Here is an 18,431-nt window from a genome sequence, read left to right as displayed (position 1 = left end):
ACAAAACTATACAGACACTAGTTCAAATTTCAAAGAATTTTCATATCACAAAACAGTATTCATTTTTCGCCTCAAACGTCTAAAAATGTAGCAGCGATTCCTAGCTGCAGACGGTGCTCACAGGACCTGGCCCATAGCACGTCACTCCGACCCCTTCCAGGCCATCTACTAAAACCTGAATCTCCTCACTCCAATACAAGAAACTCTGTTCTCTGCTACAGAAAGTTAGTTTCTCCCTTTCACATCCCATTTCCTAGTTCCAATGTTGTTTGTACTTCAAATTCTAAAACCTCTAGAATTTACCTGCAAATAACCTAACATGCAAATTGTTAAACCGTCATTACTGTTATTTCCCTCACTCCTAGAGAAGGTAGGGGCCAAATGGACAGTGCTTACAACACGCAAGTGTCCAATACGCTATGTGACAAGTTGTAAGGAAAGAGGCTGTTCCTCAAGAGCTACGACAATCCTGAACGAGTTCCAGGCCAGAACGCAGACCAACCATGCAGAACTTCTCTTCGGGGCAAACACAGGGGAATCCAATAGGCTTGGGGCATAAGAACAGGCATCTGTATAAGAGCAAGACAACGGAGCAATGCAATGTTCTAACATCCAAAAATTTGCTGGGTTTGTGAAGGTCTGACAGCCATGAAGTCTTTGGTCTCGCAAGTCTCCAGACCCTAGAGGTGCTGAACCACAGAACACCTGGCCCTAGTGTCACTGAGGAAGGTAAAACCTGGACCTTCATGCTGGGTCCCAGCATCGGCTGTAGGGGAGATGGGCTGTGTCGTAGATCTCTCTAAGACACGGATTCTTGCTGCCACAGCAGATCACCCCACCCTTCGTAAGCTTGTGTTCTCATGCCCCCACACACATTCTGTAGCTTCTGTCACCCTCTCTCTATTTGTACAGGTTTCCCTCTTGTCACAAGTCAGAGAAGTCACCCAAACATGTTCAGCAATGTGGAACTGCCTTCTCAGCAATTAGCAATATCCCAGGTTCTGCCATTCTGATAGCACGCAGAATAAACCTAAGGCAACAGCCAACCCCGGACCAAAAACTAAAAAAACAACAATCCGTATTTCACAGATTCATATTTTATTATCTCAGAAATCTGGATACACCTTACAACTAACAGTTCAACAGTACAACAAAGTTTAAGCATTGCTTTAGGTTTTTTTTATTAGTGGTTCGTTAAAAAATGGTGTGTCTCAGAACATAGTCAATAATTTTGTAATAACATTGTATGGTAACTGACTACACTTATCGTGGGGAGCACTGAGAAATGTACACAGTTGTTGAACCACTGTGTACATCTGAAACTAACATTATACATCAACTATACTTGACTAGTACAATTTTTTTTAGCATTTTTAATTTTTATCTTTTATATATATGTGTGCGTGTGTGTATATATATATATATATGTATTTTATTTTAGAGAGAGAACACGCATACGTGCAAGCAGGGGGAGGGGCAGAAGGAGAGAAAGAGAGAATCTCAAGCAGGAGCCACGCTCAGCTTGGAGCCTCACACAGGCTCAATCCCACAACCCCGCGATAATGACCTGAGCCAAAATAAAGAGTTGGACCCTCCACTGACAGCCACCCAGGTGGCCTTAGAATTTTTTATTTTTAAGTAACCTCCACACCCATTGTGGTGCTCAAACTTACAACCACGAGATCAAGAGCCTCATGGTCTACCAACTGAGGCAGCCAGGAGCCCCAATAATACATTTTTTAAATGGTGTGTTTTATACTTAATGAAATAGCGTAGTGAAAAACCAGTTAATGAAAATTACACTCAATGAAAGAGCCAAAAGAAATTACTAACAACTGCACATTACTATACATTAATGTTGAACAGATCTTTGGATTAGGGAAAGATTTCTTAAATATGAAAACAAAAACATAATCCATAAAAAAAAAAAAACTGATAAACTGGACTCCATCAAAGTAAGAAAGCTTCTGCTCCGTGAAAGACACTGTTGGGGTGCCTAGGTGGCTCAGTCAGTTAAGTGTCCGACTTTGGCTCAGGTCATGATCTCTCGGTTTGTGAGTTCAAGCCCTGCATCGGGCTCTGTGCTGACAGCTCAGAGCCTGGAGCCTACTTCAGATTCTGTGTCTCCCTCTCTCTCTGCCTCTCAAAAGTGGAAGGGAGGGAAGGAGGGAGGGAGGAAGGAAGGAAATGAAAGAAGACAAGCCACTGGCTAGGAGACAATATTTGCAAACCTCACACCTAATAAAGGACTTATATCCAGAATACATGTTGTAGACATGTTCAAGTCCCAATAAGAAAAAAATAACCCAAATTTTAGAAAATGGGTAAAAGACTTTTACACTACCGGAGGGCATCCAGCTGCCAAATATACACATGAAAAGATGCTCAACATCATTAGTCACTAGGTAAATGCAAATTAAAACCAGAAAAGGTACCACTACAACCCTATTAGAATGGAAAATAAGTGGATAAAACCATTAAGCACCATAAATGAGACAGACTTGAGGCCAGCTTGTGTGCACAGTAACTAGACCCCCCCCCCCCCCATCACAGAGGGAAAGCAAAATGGTATAGCCACTTTGGAAAACAGTGTGGCATCTGTCATAAAGATAAATATGTACTTCTTTATCATATACAATCCAGCAATCTCAAGCCTAGGCACTTACCCAAGAGAAATGAAAGTCTACGTTCCCATAACAGCCCCCTGCGGAAGCTCTGGGGTGAGTATCACTGGGGAACATGGGGAGTGGAGACCTGGGCCCTACTGGCAACAGAGGAAGAAAAATGACCAAGGACAGATGCAGAGGATGGAGTAAGGCATCTAGGTGCTGGCAGAAACCCCTGCCCTGGACAGTTCACCGTCTCCCTGTCAGGCTGCTTCCTCAGGTCTTGCACCGAGCTCCGTCACCTGACAGGACCTTAGCACGTCTCTCTCCCCAAAACCCGAATGTTTAACAAATCTCTTTTTTCTGAGCCCCTGAAGACCTCACTGTAGCACAAGCCACAGAATCAATCCAGCATGACTGCACATTTCTGCCACCTTAGGAACAAACAGGAATAAGGCCCTGAGCTAGCAGACAGCACAGCCTCTGCCACACCAGGCTTCGGTGGCTTTTCTGAACATGGTTGTCTAGTCAACAAATCCAAACACCACTATTTCATACTGATTTAACACGTTATGCCTAGGCTCTATTCACCCCAACAAAAACATACACACCTTGAGGAAAAAACCTAACTTGTACCTCTTTGTATTAGGCACTCAGAAAGTTTTACCTACTTTGTAGCAGGTTTCAAAAAGTGTTTCTTGATGAAAAGCATATAATTATATATTACAGTGCATGTTGCCTTATAGGATCTTCTGAGAATTTGGAAGACAGAAATCAGTGAGATGTAAGAAAAGATTCATGAAGTCAAGGTCTTCAAAGCAAGGCATATCTGAACAGCCATATGCTGTTCCAAGCAGGAGAATTACCAAGTCAAAGGGGTTTCAAGGCATCTTGTGTCTGATGGTAGAGAGGGAAGTGTTGGGTCAAGGAGGGCAGGAGACCAACAGGTGTGACACAAGACAGGCAGAAAAGTGGAACTGAGAACAGCTGACAACAGAAATGTTGATACAGAAAATTGTGACAGAACAATGATTGACTAGTGACAGGAAAAGTTTATTTAAAGTCAAAAGTCCTGGGGCGCCTGGGTGGCTCAGTCAGTTAAGTGTCCGACTTCAGCTCAGGTCATGATCTCGCGGTCTGTGGGTTGGAGCCCCGCACTGGGCTCTGTGCTGGGACAGGCTGAGCATGACAGTGAGGAAGATGCTAATGTTATGGATGGCTGGATAGTAGGAAAGGCTTTCCAGAAAACACTTTAATGAGGAGAATTTAGCTTGAATCTGCTTGGGTTTGGTCTCAAATTATTATAAATTGTATTCCTCAACTAAAAGATCTGTATTTTTAAATTGTAAGCTTTCAACTTTAAATTTCTGAAACCAGGATGTACTTTCATCACACATAATGTCATGGCATTTCTTTTTACTCAGAATGGTTAGAAACCAAGGCCCTTCTTTTTTTTTTTTTTTAATTTTTTTTTTTTTTAACATTTATTTATTTTTGAGACAGAGAGACAGAGCATGAACGGGGGGAGGGCCAGAGAGAGAGGGAGACACAGAAATCTGAAGCAGGCTCCAGGCTCTGAGCTGCCAGCACAGAGCCTGATGCAGGGCTCGAACTCACCGACCGTGAGATCGTGACCTGAGCGAAGTCGGACGCTCAACCGACTGAGCCACCCAGGCGCCCCACCAAGGCCCTTCTTATATGAGTAGCATCTTATGATCAAGGACAAATAACAGTTTCACTACATCACTTTTTCAACTTTATGTACAGAAACCTCTCAAAGCATCAATGATTCTATATTATAAAGCATTTCACTTTCTCCTGCTCCTTCCCTGAGTGTTTATATTTACGCCTCTCCCCCTCACTCATCAGCAATCCAAACACATGTGATGTTCCTCAAAAGTAAACTGAAACTTACCCCCAGCTTCTGAGGAAACATAAAAATCAAATACAAAAATACATACCACTTTCTTCCCAGAAGGTTCCCAGAGAGAAATATCTCCCCATGATGTGTTAAAAAAGTACTTCTCTCCTGGATCAAAGCCTTTAAGGTCCTTTTAAAAAGGGAGAAAAAGAGAGACCATTAAGCAATTTCAGAAGGTAAATAACCTGAAGGGATTACTTAGCACCTAAGAAATCCGCGTGGGAAAGTGAAATGAAAATGTAGCCCATGAGCAAACTGCAGCCATAAAGCACAAGAACAGAGGAAAAGGCTGAAATAATCCAATTAAACATTAAAGTCTTAAACATCTTTTGAAAAAAAAAAATTTATTTTTTTAATTTACATCCAAGTCAGTTAGCACATAGTGCAGCAATGATTTCAGTAGATTCCTTAATGCCCCTCCCCCATTTAGCCCATCGCCCCTCCCACAACCCCTCCAGTACCCTGTCGTTCTCCATATTTAAGAGTCTCTTATGTTTTGTCCCCTTCCGTTTTTAGTTTCCCTTCCCTTGTGTTCATCTGTTCTGTGTCTTAAAGTCCTCATATGAGTGAAGTCATATATTTGTTTTTTTCTGACTAATTTCGCTTAGCATAATACCCTCTAATTCCATCCACGTAGTTGCAAATGGCAAGATCCCATTCTTTTTGATTGCCGAGTAATACTCCATTGTGTATATATACCACATCTCTTTTATCCATTCATCCAGGGATGGACATTTGGGCTCTTTCCATACTTTGGCTATTGGTGATAGTGCTGCTGTAAACATTGGCATGCACGTGCCCCTTCGAAACAGCATACCTGTGTCCCTTGGATAAATACCTAGTAGTGCAATTGCTGGGTCACAGGGTGAAAAATTTTTTAACATTTATTTTTGAGAGAGACAGAGAATGAGCAGGGAAGAGGCAGAGAGACAGGAGACACAGAATCTGAAGCTGTCAGCACAGAGCTCCAAGCTGTCAGCACAGAGACTGAGGTGGGGCTCGAACTCACAAACTGCAAGATTATGACTTCAGCCCAAGTTGGACGCTTAATCGACTGAGCCACCCAAACACCCCTAAAAATTAAAGTTTTAAATTGTAGTTAAAAACTATAGTTTTATAAGAAATAAACAGATGAGATTTCCCACTAATGATTTTTATTTTTTAAGTTTATTTTGAGACAGCGCAAGCATGGGTGGGGCAGAGGGAGATGGGGAAGGAGGATCTCGAACTCATGAACCCTGAGATTATGACCTGAGCCGAAGTTGGACACTTAACCGACTGAGCCACCCAGGCGTCCCCCTGCCCCCATAATTTTCAAAAAAGAGAAGCTCCATAAGCAAACACGGTCTTCTGTCAGGGGTGAGCACTTGGGAGGCTCCTGGGAGAGTATCAAGTAGGAGCTCCAAGTGTGTGCCTGACCAAGGACACCAGAGTCAGTATGGGGAGGACAGTGTGGACAAGGGTGCGCCAACACAACAGAAGGGGGTGAGGACACCGAGGGAGGGATGGGGATAGTGAGAACTGGACAACCAGATGCAACAGTGTTCACACTGAATCCTGCGTCAGATAAACCAAGTGCAAAACGTATCTGGAGGAAAACTGGAGAAGTCAGATGTGGACTAGGTATCAGATGAGAAAGACAAGCGTTAACAACACCGAAAGATGCGGGTAACTGAAAAAGCATGACCAGTAAGAGAATAAGAGCTCACTGTGGTAAAGACTCTACTCACACAAGTGTTTGCACAAAGAAAGAGAAGGCTAAACAATAAGATGTCAGTAGCGGTAATCTCTGAATGGCAGAAATGTGGCATTTAAAATTTTATTTTCTAAAGAAAGGATTACCTCCATTTTCTAACTTTCCCAATTTACACTGCTGTTTTTACAATGATTAAAGATTATTTGTAATACAAAAAAGAATTAGTTAAGCCAGATAATAATATAATAGCTGTCTTCAAATGTACCTATGCTAATACACTGCTTACCAAGTCAATTCAGAACTAGAGAAAAGTGCAAATTCGTACAAAGATTTAAATTGGAAATAATGTATTCTGAGGTGATAACATATGTACAAGTAAAACGTATGACAACAATAACACAAAGGCTAGAATGGGAAATGAGAGCACAGTATTGATGTTTTTCTTCTTTTAATCTTTATTTATTAAGTAATCTCTATACCCCATGTGGGACTAGAACTCACAACCCTGAGATCGGGTCACATTTTCTACCAACTGTGCCAGCCAGACACCCTCCGTAAGGTTCTTATATGTGGAGCAGTATTATATTAGAAGGTAAACAGGGGCGCGTAGGGGGCTCAGTTGGTTAGGCATCGGACTCTTGGTTTCAGCTCAGGTCATGATCTCACAGTTCGTGAGTTCAAGCCTTGCATCAGGCTCCATGCTAACAGTGCAGAGCCTGCTTGGGATTCTCTGTCTCCCTCCCTCTCTGCCCCTCCCCTGCTTGTGCTCATGCTCGCATGCTCTCACTCTCTCTCAAAAACAAATAAATAAACTTAAAAAAAAGGTAAACAAAAACATACAGCTAATAAGCCAATAATGGGAGATAAAATGGAATCATAAAAACTGTTCAATCCAAAACAAAGCAGAAGAAGAATAAAAAAGGAAGCACAGAAAAGACAGTAAAAAGAAACAGTGACATGGGCAATTTAAACCCAACCATATCAATAACCACATTAAAGAACAAGAGCTGGAAACTTTTTCTAAAGTAAAAGCCAGATAACAAATATTCAGGGCTCTGCCAGCCATGCAGGCTCTCACACAATTACTCAGTGCCACCATCACACACAAAGGCAGCCATGAACACTAACAAGCATGGCTACGTTCCAAGACAGTTTATTTACAAAATAGACAGCAAGCCAGATTTGGCCCACGAAGCATAGTTTGCCTACCCCTGGTCTAAATACTTAAATTAAGAGGCAGAGTATCAGACTGGGTAAATAAAAACAAGATCCAATTAAATGCTATCTACACAAATTTCATTTTAAACGTTTTTTTAAATGTTTACTTTTGAGAGAGAACAAGTGGGGGAGGGGCAGAGAGCGACGGAGACAGAGAATCTCCAGCAGACTTCGCACTGTCAGCAACAAGCCAACTTGGGGCTCAAACTCAAACTCACAAACCAGGAGATCATGACCTGAGCCGAAATCAAGAGTCGTACACTTAACTGACTGAGCCACCCAGGCGCCCCCAAAATTTCACTTTAAATACAAAGACAGACAGGTTAAAGGTAAAAAGATGGAAAGAGAGGTGTCATGCTATCACTAATCAGAAGAAAGCTGGAGGAATCACATTACCATCAAACAAAGCAGATTTCAGGGGGAGAAAATATTAACATGGATAGAAGGTCACTTTGTAACAACAGGACAATTCATCAGCAGAACAAAGCAATCCTAAACGTGTATGTACTCAGAGAAAAGTACAGGAGACAAAAACTGATTAAATTGAAAAGAGAAATAATCAGGGGCGCCTGGGTGGCGCAGTCGGTTAAGCGTCCGACTCCAGCCAGGTCACGATCTCGCAGTCCAGGAGTTCAAGCCCCGCGTCAGGCTCTGGGCTGATGGCTCAGAGCCTGGAGCCTGTTTCCGATTCTGTGTCTCCCTCTCTCTCTGCCCCTCCCCCGTTCGTGCTCTGTCTCTCTCTGTCCCAAAAATAAATAAACGTTGAAAAAAAAAAATTAAAAAAAAAAAAAAAAGAAATAATCAAATCCAAATATACAGTCAGAGACGCCAACACCCCCTCTTCTCTCAATGAGCGAATATAACAAATCCACAAAAATCAGGAAGGATAAGGATACACAGGACTGAACACAACCAACCACCTGACCACCTGACCAAACGCTAATAGAACTCTCCAGCCAGTAACAGCAAATCCACATGAAACACTTACCAAGATAGAGCTTGGGCAGAGCCCTAAGTCTCAATAAATTTAAAAGAATTAGAATAATTATAAAGTATATTCTCTAACCAAAGCAAAATTTAACAGAAATCTGTAACAAAAAAATAATCTAGAAAATCCCCAAATTCTAGAAATTAAACACCCTTTTAATTCATGGATCAAAGAAGAAATCATGAACAAAATTAGACAGCATTTCAAAACTAAATGAAAGTAGAAACACAGTAAATCAAATGTGAAGGATACTTCTGCAATGCTCTCAAGGGACGTTTATGGTGTTAAGTACTAAGAAAACAAAGGCCTAAAAAACAAGATCACTACAGCTCCTACAGATAAGAAATAATACGAACAACTTTATGTCGATAAATAGGACAACTTAAGTTGAAATGGATAAATTCCTTAAAAAAAGACCACCAAAGCTGGTTCAAAAAAAAAAAAAAAAAGAGAAAGAGAAAGAGATGATAACTTGATATCTAGTCAAGAAATTGAATTCAAAGTTAAAAACCTTCCCACAAATAAAACTCCAACTCCCGATGGCTTCGTTGGGAATTCTAAACATTTACAGAAAAAATATTATCAATTCTACACTAAGTTCTTAAAGAGGAAGAAACAATTCCCAGTTCATTCCACAAGGCCAGCATTACCCTGACACCAAAACCAGACAAAAGATATTACAAAATTAAAACAACAGACCATGTCACTCATGAACATAGATGGAAAAATCCTTAAGAAAAATTCTGCAAATCCATCCAACATATAAAAAGAACCAAGTGAGGCTCCTGGGTGGCTCAGGTCACGATCTCGCAGTTCGTGAGTTCTAGCCCCACATCGGACTCCCTGCAGACAGTGCCGAGCCTGCTTAGGATTCCTCCCCCCCCCAAAATAAATAAATAAACTTAAAAAATGGGGCTAACAATCACACTGCATGGTAACATAATGAACATTCTTACTGCTATTTTAAGCTTCATTTCAATTTTTTTTTTAATTCAATACCACCAAATGTTAAGGATACAACTGAAACCCTCACACGCTACTTTTTTTAATGTTTATTTATTTTTGAGACAGAGGGAGACAGAGCGCGAGTGGGGGAGGGGCAGAGAGAGAGGGAGACACAGAACCTGAAGCAGGCTCCAGGCTCTGAGCTGTCAGACCAGAGCCCGATGCAGGGCTCAAACCCACGAACCGTGAAATCATGACCTGAGCCGAAGTCGGACACTTAACCAACTGAGCCACCCAGGTGCCCCCCTCACACACTATTATTAACAGGAGTGTGGAATCACACTACATAAAGGTCTGGCCGTTTCCTATAAAACTAAACAAATAACCCCATAAACAGATGTCCACAAAAATACTTTTATAAGAACATTCATAAGAACCTTATTCACAATAACTAAAAACTAACGAGAGCCTAGGTGTCGAACGTCAGAAGAAAGGATCAATAAACTAATCCATGTAGGTAATGGAATACTGCAACCACACAGAACAATCTCTCACAGGAGCACATATAATTTCATTTACATAAAACTGTAGAATAGGCAAATCTAATCTATAGTACAAAATTTCAGAACAGTGGTAGTCAGTGGAGTGGGGCAGGGACTGACTGAAACAGGGCCAGAGGAAACTTTCTGGAGTGAAGGAATTGTCCTAGATCTTGATGGAGACTCGTATTTCATGAAGATATGCATGTCACAAATCATCATCTGAAGACACTTTAGTGCATTGCACAGCATATGAATTCCCCACCCCCCAAATGCTGTAACAAACACTAAACTCTAGTGACATGTAAGCTGAGTGTTAAGGGTAAAATGTACTGTTGCTGCAACATTCTTTGGAATGCATCAAAAAATAAGAATGATGGGCTAAAGACAAACATATAATTGTTTAATATATGGAGTTATTCCTATATACATACAATAGTTTTACAGATGATGATTTTTATATATGCACACACACACATATATATATATATTAATTTTGTAGAATTTAGGTAGATGAGCTTTCACTGTACAGTCCTTTCAACATCTCTGTAGGTTTAAATTTTTCATAAGAAAACACTGGAAAAGAAAGAAACAGCAATGTTTTGTCACAGGAGATAAGGGAGGAGAGTTTATTATTTTTTTTTAATATAATTTATTGTCAAGTTGGCTTCCATCCAATACCCAGTGCTCATCCCAACAAGTGCCCTCCTCAATGCCCATCACCCACTTTCCCCTCTCCCCCACCATGCACCAACCCTGTTTGTTCTCTGCATTTAAGAGTCTCTTATGGTTTGCCTCCCTCCCTCTGTAACTCTTTTCTTGCCCCTTCCCTTCCCCTCCCCCATGGTCTTCTGTTAAAGTTTCTCAAGATCCACATATGAATGAAAACATATGGTATCTGTCTTTCTCTGACTATTTCACTTAGCATAATACCCTCCAGTTCCATCCACATTGCCGCAAATGGCAGGATTTCATTCTTTCTCATTGCCGAGCAGTATTCCTTGTATATATAAACCACATCTTCTTTATCCATTCATCAGTTGATGGACATTTAGGCTCTTTCCATAATTTGGCTACTGTTGAAAGCACTGCTCTAAACACTGGGGTACATGTGCCCCTATGCATCAGCACTCCTATATTCCTTGGGTAAATTCCTAGTAGTGCTATTGCTGGGTCAGAGGGTAGTTCTATTTTTAATTTTTTGAGGAACCTCCACACTGTTTTCCAGAGCGGCTACACCAGTTTGCATTCCCACCAACAGTGCAAGAGGGTTCCCGTTTCTCCACATCCTCACCAGAATCTGTTGTTTCTTGAGTTGCTAATTCTCTGACCCGAGTGAGGTGGTATCTCAGTGTGGCTTTGATTTGTATTTATGGGAGGAGAGTTTAAAGGAAGTGTTCTCCAATGCCAGGTGTGTGTGTGTGTGTGTGCGGGGGAGGGGGGGGGGCTAGTAAGAAAGAAAAAACAATTATTAGGAAATAAATAGATACTAACAATATTCCAATATATTTTTATAGATAAGATATAGAAACAACAGGTTAATAAGCTCTTAAACATCTACTTATACATATATAGGTCTCTTAAAAATTGGTATAGGGGTGGGCTCACAACATGACAATCTGTAACACTGGTTTAAATGTCAATTTAATCCAAGACTTGACCCACAGAAATGGCTACTCTGAACACAACAGCACAAACTTGATGCAGTGAAGAACCAAGAATAAGTACCTAAACAAACAAAGACATTCAATGTTCATGGGTAGGCATACTGTCAAGATGTCAATACTACCCAAAGTGATCTACAACACAATCCTTATCGAAATTCCAAGTCTCTTTTGCATAAATGGAAACTCAATCTTCAAATTCATATGGAACTGCAAGGGAACCCAAATAGCCGAAGGAAGGAAGGAAGGAAGGAAGGAAGGAAGGAAGGAAGGAGGGAGGGAGGGAGGGAGGGAGGGAGGGAGGGAGGGAGGGAGGAAGGAAGGAATTGGAAGGCTCATACCTCCTGATTTCAAAACTTACCATAAAGCTACAGTAATGAACAGTATATGGGCACCTAGCTGGTTCAGTCTGTGGAGCATGATTCATGATCTCATGTAGCACCAGCATGAGGACAGACATATAGACCAATGGAACAGAACTGAAAGCCCAGAAATAAAACCCTAACATCCACGGCCAAATGATTTTTGACAAAGATGCCAAGTCCATTCAATGAGGGAAAAACAGCCTCTTCGATAAATGGTGCCAGGATAATGAATTTCCACAGGCATAAGAGTGAAGTTGGACTCCTACTTCACACCACATACAAAAATTAATTCACAATGAATCAATGATCTAAACAGAAAGAAATACAACAATAAACCTCTTAGAAGAAAACATATAAAAGAATCTTCATGACTGGATTTGGCAATGGATTCTCTGATACTACATAAAAAGCACCAGCAACAATAAAAAAAGAAAAAAAAAGAAACTGAACTTTATCAAAATTTAAAACTTTTGTGCATTGGAAGATACTATCAAGAAAGTAAAAAGAAACCTACAGAATGGGAGAAAGTACCTGCAGATCATATCTAATAAGAGTTTAACAACCAGGATAAAGAACTGCAATTCAACAAGAGAAAGACAAATAATCCAATTGAAAGCTGGGCAAAGGATTTAAACAGAAATCTCTAAAGAAGATCCACAAATGACTAGTGTCCGATTTCAGTTCAGGTCATGATCTCGCGGTTCGTGAGTTCAAGACCCACATCAGGCTCACTGCTGTCAGCCTGTCTGTGTAGAGACCACTTCGGATCCTCTGTCCCCACCTCTCTGCCCCTCCCCTACTTGTGCTCTCCCAAAAATAATTTTTTTTTTTAAAAAAGAAGATATACAAATGGCCAAAAAGCACATGAAAGATGCTCACCCTTGTTAGCCACTAGGATGGTAAGGGAGGGAGAGAGAGAAAGGAACAGAAAAAGAGAGAAAGAGGACAAAGACGTGGATAAACTGGAAATCTCATACGCAGCTGGTAGGAATGTAAAAGGGTACAGCCTCTGTGGGAACAGTTTGGCAATTCCTCAAAAAGCTCAACATAAAATTATCACATGATCTAATAATTCTACTCCTAGGTATATACCCAAAAAACTGAAAACAGGGGCTCAAATAGATACTTGTAAGCCAAAGTTCACTGCAACATCATTCACAACAGCTAACACATGGGACCAACCCAATGTCTACCAAGAGATGAACTGCTAAACAAAAAAGGTGTATTCACACAATGGATATGATTTAGCCATAAAAAGGAACAACATTTTGATACATGCTACAACATGGACTATGCTTAAAAACATTTACCTAAGTGAGATAAACCAGGCACAAAGGGACCAGTATTACAATTCTGCTTACATGACACATCTATAACAGGCAAACCCATGGAGATAGGGTAGATGAGAGGTCACCAGGGGCCGGGCTGGGGAGGACGGAGAGTTACTGTTTCATAAAGTTTCTGTTTGAGGTGATGAAAATTTTGGAAACACAGTGGACCGTCAAACAACACAGGTTTGAACCATACAGGTCCACTTATACACACACTTTTTTCAATGAATATGTACATAGTACTGTAAATGTATTTTCTCTTATGATTTTTTTTAACATTTTCTTTTCTCTAGCTTACTTTATTACAAGAACACAGTACATAATACATTCAACATACAACTGTTGGTGTTGACTTTTGATTCTGGTCAACAGTGGACTATTAGTAGTTAAGTCTGGGGGGAGTCAAAAGTTATGCCCGGATTTGACCACACAGAGGAAGGGAACTCAGTGCCCCCAACCCCCACAAAGTTCAGGAGTCAACTGCAGATACTGTGGATAGTTGCAAAAACAGTGTAAATGTTATTAATACTAATGAAGTGTGTACGTAAAAATGGGAAAAATGGCAAATTCTACGTTATATATGTTTTGCCATAATAAAAAACAACTTTAAATATCCTTGGAAGATTTAGGAGAAAAAAGAGGGCAAAATATTTCATTACTTACTCTACATGGATTATATGCTGAAATATTTTGAATATATTAGGTTAAGTAAACTAAATTATTAAATATAAAAAAAAAATCTGAGGTCTTAGAAAATACCAGTGAGAGCCAACTCCAAGGGCACAGGACTAGTGCAGCTGTATGGGGCCCTGTGCTCAGAAAGGCCAGTGCTGGGGTTTAATGCTCTGTTGTCACCATCTTGAAATTGATAATTATTTTACCTTTGAATTTGTTTTGTAAAACCAAGTCTGATAGGACAATGGGGCACATGGTCCTACCTCCAATTTTCCTGGGGAAGAGTCTGTGCCTGCTCTCCACTCCTCACCCTGCAGTCATTCCCACTCTCATCCACACCCCCTGGGGCAGTGACCAAGCTGTTAGGAAGTCCACATTCCATCATCACCTCCAGTGGGAGCCTGGCACAGACTCAGGCAGGGGAGGGCTCAGGTGGGGACCTTGACCCCTGCCTGGATCCAGGTACCACAAGCACCCCAGCACAGAGGCTGCAACCCCTTGGGAGTTACTCACGTGCTGTGGGTTGGGACAACAGGCCTATGGGCCAGCGCAAACCCACTTTTTTACTTTGTACAGTGCCCTGTAAGTTACATCGCCAGCCCCTACTTTAACCAATCAAATGTTAACTTTCAAAAAAAAATCAAGAGACTCCAATGAGTAGCAGGATTTAGATCTACTTTTAGAAAAGAAGATGAGGTTCTTGGAAAAGTCTATCTTCACTAAAGTTCATTTTTCTCATACAGGCTTTCAACAAGACTGTGTTGCCTAAAATCTGAAGTCCTAACTCTTGGGAAAGTACAGTCCCAGACACTCTGGAAATCAGAGAAGGTAGCATGACATCTCACTGAACTTGAAATGCTGGGTAAGGAAGAAGGAAGAATCATGACAGGAGTCCACTCCTTAGCTCCTCCAGTTTCCAATGCAGACTCTGCAAGCCTCACGGTCTTCCGCTAAATTCCCTTTGGCTCAAACTGGTCAGTGTTGGTTTCTACTGCTTGAAACCCAGATTCTAAATACTATGGGGGATTAAGAATAAATGCATCTGACATGGAAAAGAATTATTAATATAAAATTCAGTGAAAAACAAAAACAAAGCTAGTATACTATCATATATAGGTTGATCACTCTCACTTAAATCTAGAAAAATACACAATGTTAACAACGGATATTTTGGGGTAATGGCTTACAAATGAGTCTTCTTTTCTTATCTATGTTTCTGCATATGTTTTCTAATTTTTCTAAACTGAACTTTACATTCCCTGAATTTTAAACAATTTTATAAAATATAGGACCAGCTACAAATTAAAAAAAAAAAAAACTTCTCCCTCAAAAGAATTAGTAACATTTAACCCAACAGTTAATCTAAATGAATACTTGTAAACCATTCAGATCTCTCAATTTCACCTTATAAAGTATGTACATATCTGTATCCACATAATCAAGAAAGTAAACAAGTCTTGAACAAATTCAGATGACTAAACACATTCTTAGGCTGACGAAGGAAGCAAAAGTTAGTGTACTGTTCTACACAATGTCAAAAACAAAGGACACCAGGATGAAAATTTTAGTTGTTACTGGTGTTTTATCTAAGAATAAAACAAAACCAATTTTGGAACAGAATTCCATTTATAAACTGAATTCACATTCAAGGTCACGAAAGAGACATGACAGCCAAAGGCCTGACCCTAGACTAGGTCCATCATGGACAAGGAGGACGTGCTATAAAGGATCAGAGGATATTAAAAATACCAGTTTGCGGGGCGCCTGGGTGGCGCAGTCGGTTAAGCGTCCGACTTCAGCCAGGTCACGATCTCGCGGTCCGGGAGTTCAAGCCCCGCGTCAGGCTCTGGGCTGATGGCTCAGAGCCTGGAGCCTGTTTCCGATTCTGTGTCTCCCTCTCTCTCTGCCCCTCACCCGTTCATGCTCTGTCTCCTCTCTCTGTCCCAAAAATAAATAAACGTTGAAAAAAAAAATTAAAAAAAAAAAAAATACCAGTTTGCTTCAGTTGATAACCATCCTGTGGTAACGTCAGACTATCCTTATTCTTAGAAAACACACATTTGAAGTACTACACACACGCACACACACACACACACACACAAGAGCAAATGTTAAAGCAAACTGTGAATGACTGGTTTAAGTGTAATGTGTTCTTGAATTCACTCTGCTGGTTGGATGGGGGTTAATCAACTGGGTTGTGGTTCTAAATTCCATGTTCCTGGAATACCCTTTCTAATTCTTCCCACTCAGTAATCCTACCCATTCTTTAAAAATAAAGAAAACATTTCAAATCTCATCTCCATAAAGGCCACGCTGGCCTCCCCAGCTAGAAGTGATCTTTCTGCCTATTTCTCACTATTACTGTTAACTATGTCTTTTGACTCCTACTCAACTGCCATCTCTCTAGCAAGGGTGAGGATCCTGGTATCTTAATTCTCTATATTCCTTCACTGTAATAAGGACGCTGAGGTCCAAAGATTAACTGATTTGCCCAAAGTCACATAACTAGCTAAGAGCCAAGATTAAAATAAAAAGCATCTCTTTATATCCCCCCAATGATCCAAAAACATTCTTAGTCTATTTACTGAAAGATGCTACTACCCTTCAGGGCCATTTTTTGAGCATCAACCACATGCCAGGCCCCACTGTAGGAGGTTCCCACATGTTATCATTTGAAATATCCTGTGTCTATATGTACACACTTGAGTTCTTAGCTTATATATTCTCCACAAATATTAAATACACATACTTAGTGTGATAAAGTGATTTGCAAGAAAGTTATAAGAAATGATTAATAAGGTTATTCAGATGACCTAATATGTATTTCTCAGATAAATTTGGTCTTCATTCACAGTTCCTGAAAACGCTTGCAAGCTGTAAAGGTGCAATGGTATTTTGTCATTAATGACGGTGACTGGTAGAACCATCCCCCATCCCCCACCCCCCCCACCCCCCGCCAAAAAGTGCAGCTGGTTTCCAGGATGACCACCCCAGCTTCTGGGGAGGTGAGAGGGGCTGGAAGTTGGACAGACCAAAGACTTAATCAATCATGACTATAAAAATTTTATTTCTCTCTTCAGGGAGCTTCCACACGTGGGAAACCAGAACACTTCTGTTATGTGAGGGTGGGGGAACCCCCCTTACACACACACACATTGTAATTGGGTATGCGAACTTTATTATTGTTTTTTTTAATTTTAGAGAAAGAGAGAGGGAGAGAATGGGGGAGAGGCAGAGGGAGAATTTTAAACAGGCTCCATGCTCAGTGCAGAGCCTGATGCAGGGCTCAATCCCATGACCCTGGGATCATGACCTGACCTGAGATGAAATGAACAGTTGGACATTCAACCAATGAGCCACCCAGGCACCCTGGAATTGGGTCTAGGAACTTTAAAAGACTTCTCTATTACTAATGGCCTATGTCTACTATCAGCCTTCTCAATCTTGTCTCCAATAATCACCTTGCTTTCTTCCTCATGCATAAAACATGACTTATAAACACAGATGCAAAGAACTCTTGAGAATCCTCTTACTTTAAGACTGCCGCTGAGCAGTAGCATCTCCCCAAGAGCTTCGACTTCAGTATCTCCCCCATCCTTATATTTGCAGATGGACTTTCCATCATAGTCTGTTATTAAAAGTATTGCTCTACATGGGTTTTTACTTTCATTCATTCGTTCAAAAAATATTTGTTAAAAAAATATATATAGATATATGTGTGTGTGTGTGTGTGTGTGTGTCTGTGTGTCTGTGTGCGCACACCAGATCACAATTCTGATCACAGTTATTACAGTGGATTACAAAACAAGGAGGTCCTTGTCTTCTTCCATTTAAGTGGGGGAGACAGATAATAAATAACATCAGGTACTATGGGAGGTTTGAAGCAAAACAGAGCAGGTAACACAACAGAGAGTAGAGGGGAAGGCAGCATTTGAGAACAAAGATCTCTCTGCGACAGTAATGTCTGAACAGAGAATTACCTGGAATCCTTCAGAAATTAGTATTTGTCTACTTGAGAGCAACAACCAGTTCTGGCCATAACGAGGATCCTGGTAATTAGTTTCACACCAACTTTTAATAAATAAAATCAATCTGGCTGAAAGTCTGAGATTTAACCCTTCTCAGGCCAATACTGTGACTCAAACTGTTCACGAGTTTAAAAACCAAAAAAACAAAGAGGACACGGTCTTATTTTGTTAGTTATGAATAAAACATGCATACAATTACCAATGGCTTCAAGGATACACACCAGACCTTAACGACATTTATTTCTTTACTACATATGCCAGCCATATATTCTCAAGTTATAAGAAAGGAAAAAATTATACGAGAACACAACTTATCAGAGTATGTGACTGTGACTTTAATTTTTAAACTTTTGTTAAGACTGCACATATCAAATTCACAAATCAGAAAACCCCTATCACATCATGTACAAATTCCCATCTGGTGATTACTCCAACAATAGCGGGAAATCGAGTTA

General features: G+C 40.6%; 1 protein-coding gene across 7 annotated transcripts in view; it reads right to left on the bottom strand.

The window, feature by feature from the left end:
- ADNP2 (ADNP homeobox 2) overlaps positions 1–18,431 on the bottom strand; it is a 39,211-nt gene that overhangs the window by 5,043 nt on the left and 15,737 nt on the right. For 6 of the 7 annotated variants that reach the window (XM_045041319.1, XM_045041317.1, XM_023242145.2 and 3 more), the window contains one exon: positions 4,568–4,657. In XM_045041319.1, the coding sequence (XP_044897254.1) occupies positions 4,568–4,657 (90 nt within the window). Of the gene's footprint in view, positions 1–396; positions 1,438–4,567; positions 4,658–18,431 lie in introns of those variants that run through there. The other variant, XM_019815489.3, reaches the window with a different exon arrangement.

Source organism: Felis catus, chromosome D3 (genome assembly GCF_018350175.1).
Source record: "Felis catus isolate Fca126 chromosome D3, F.catus_Fca126_mat1.0, whole genome shotgun sequence".
In the NCBI taxonomy this organism is placed as follows: Eukaryota; Metazoa; Chordata; class Mammalia; order Carnivora; family Felidae; genus Felis; species Felis catus.
This window is presented reverse-complemented; position numbering and strand designations above follow the sequence as displayed.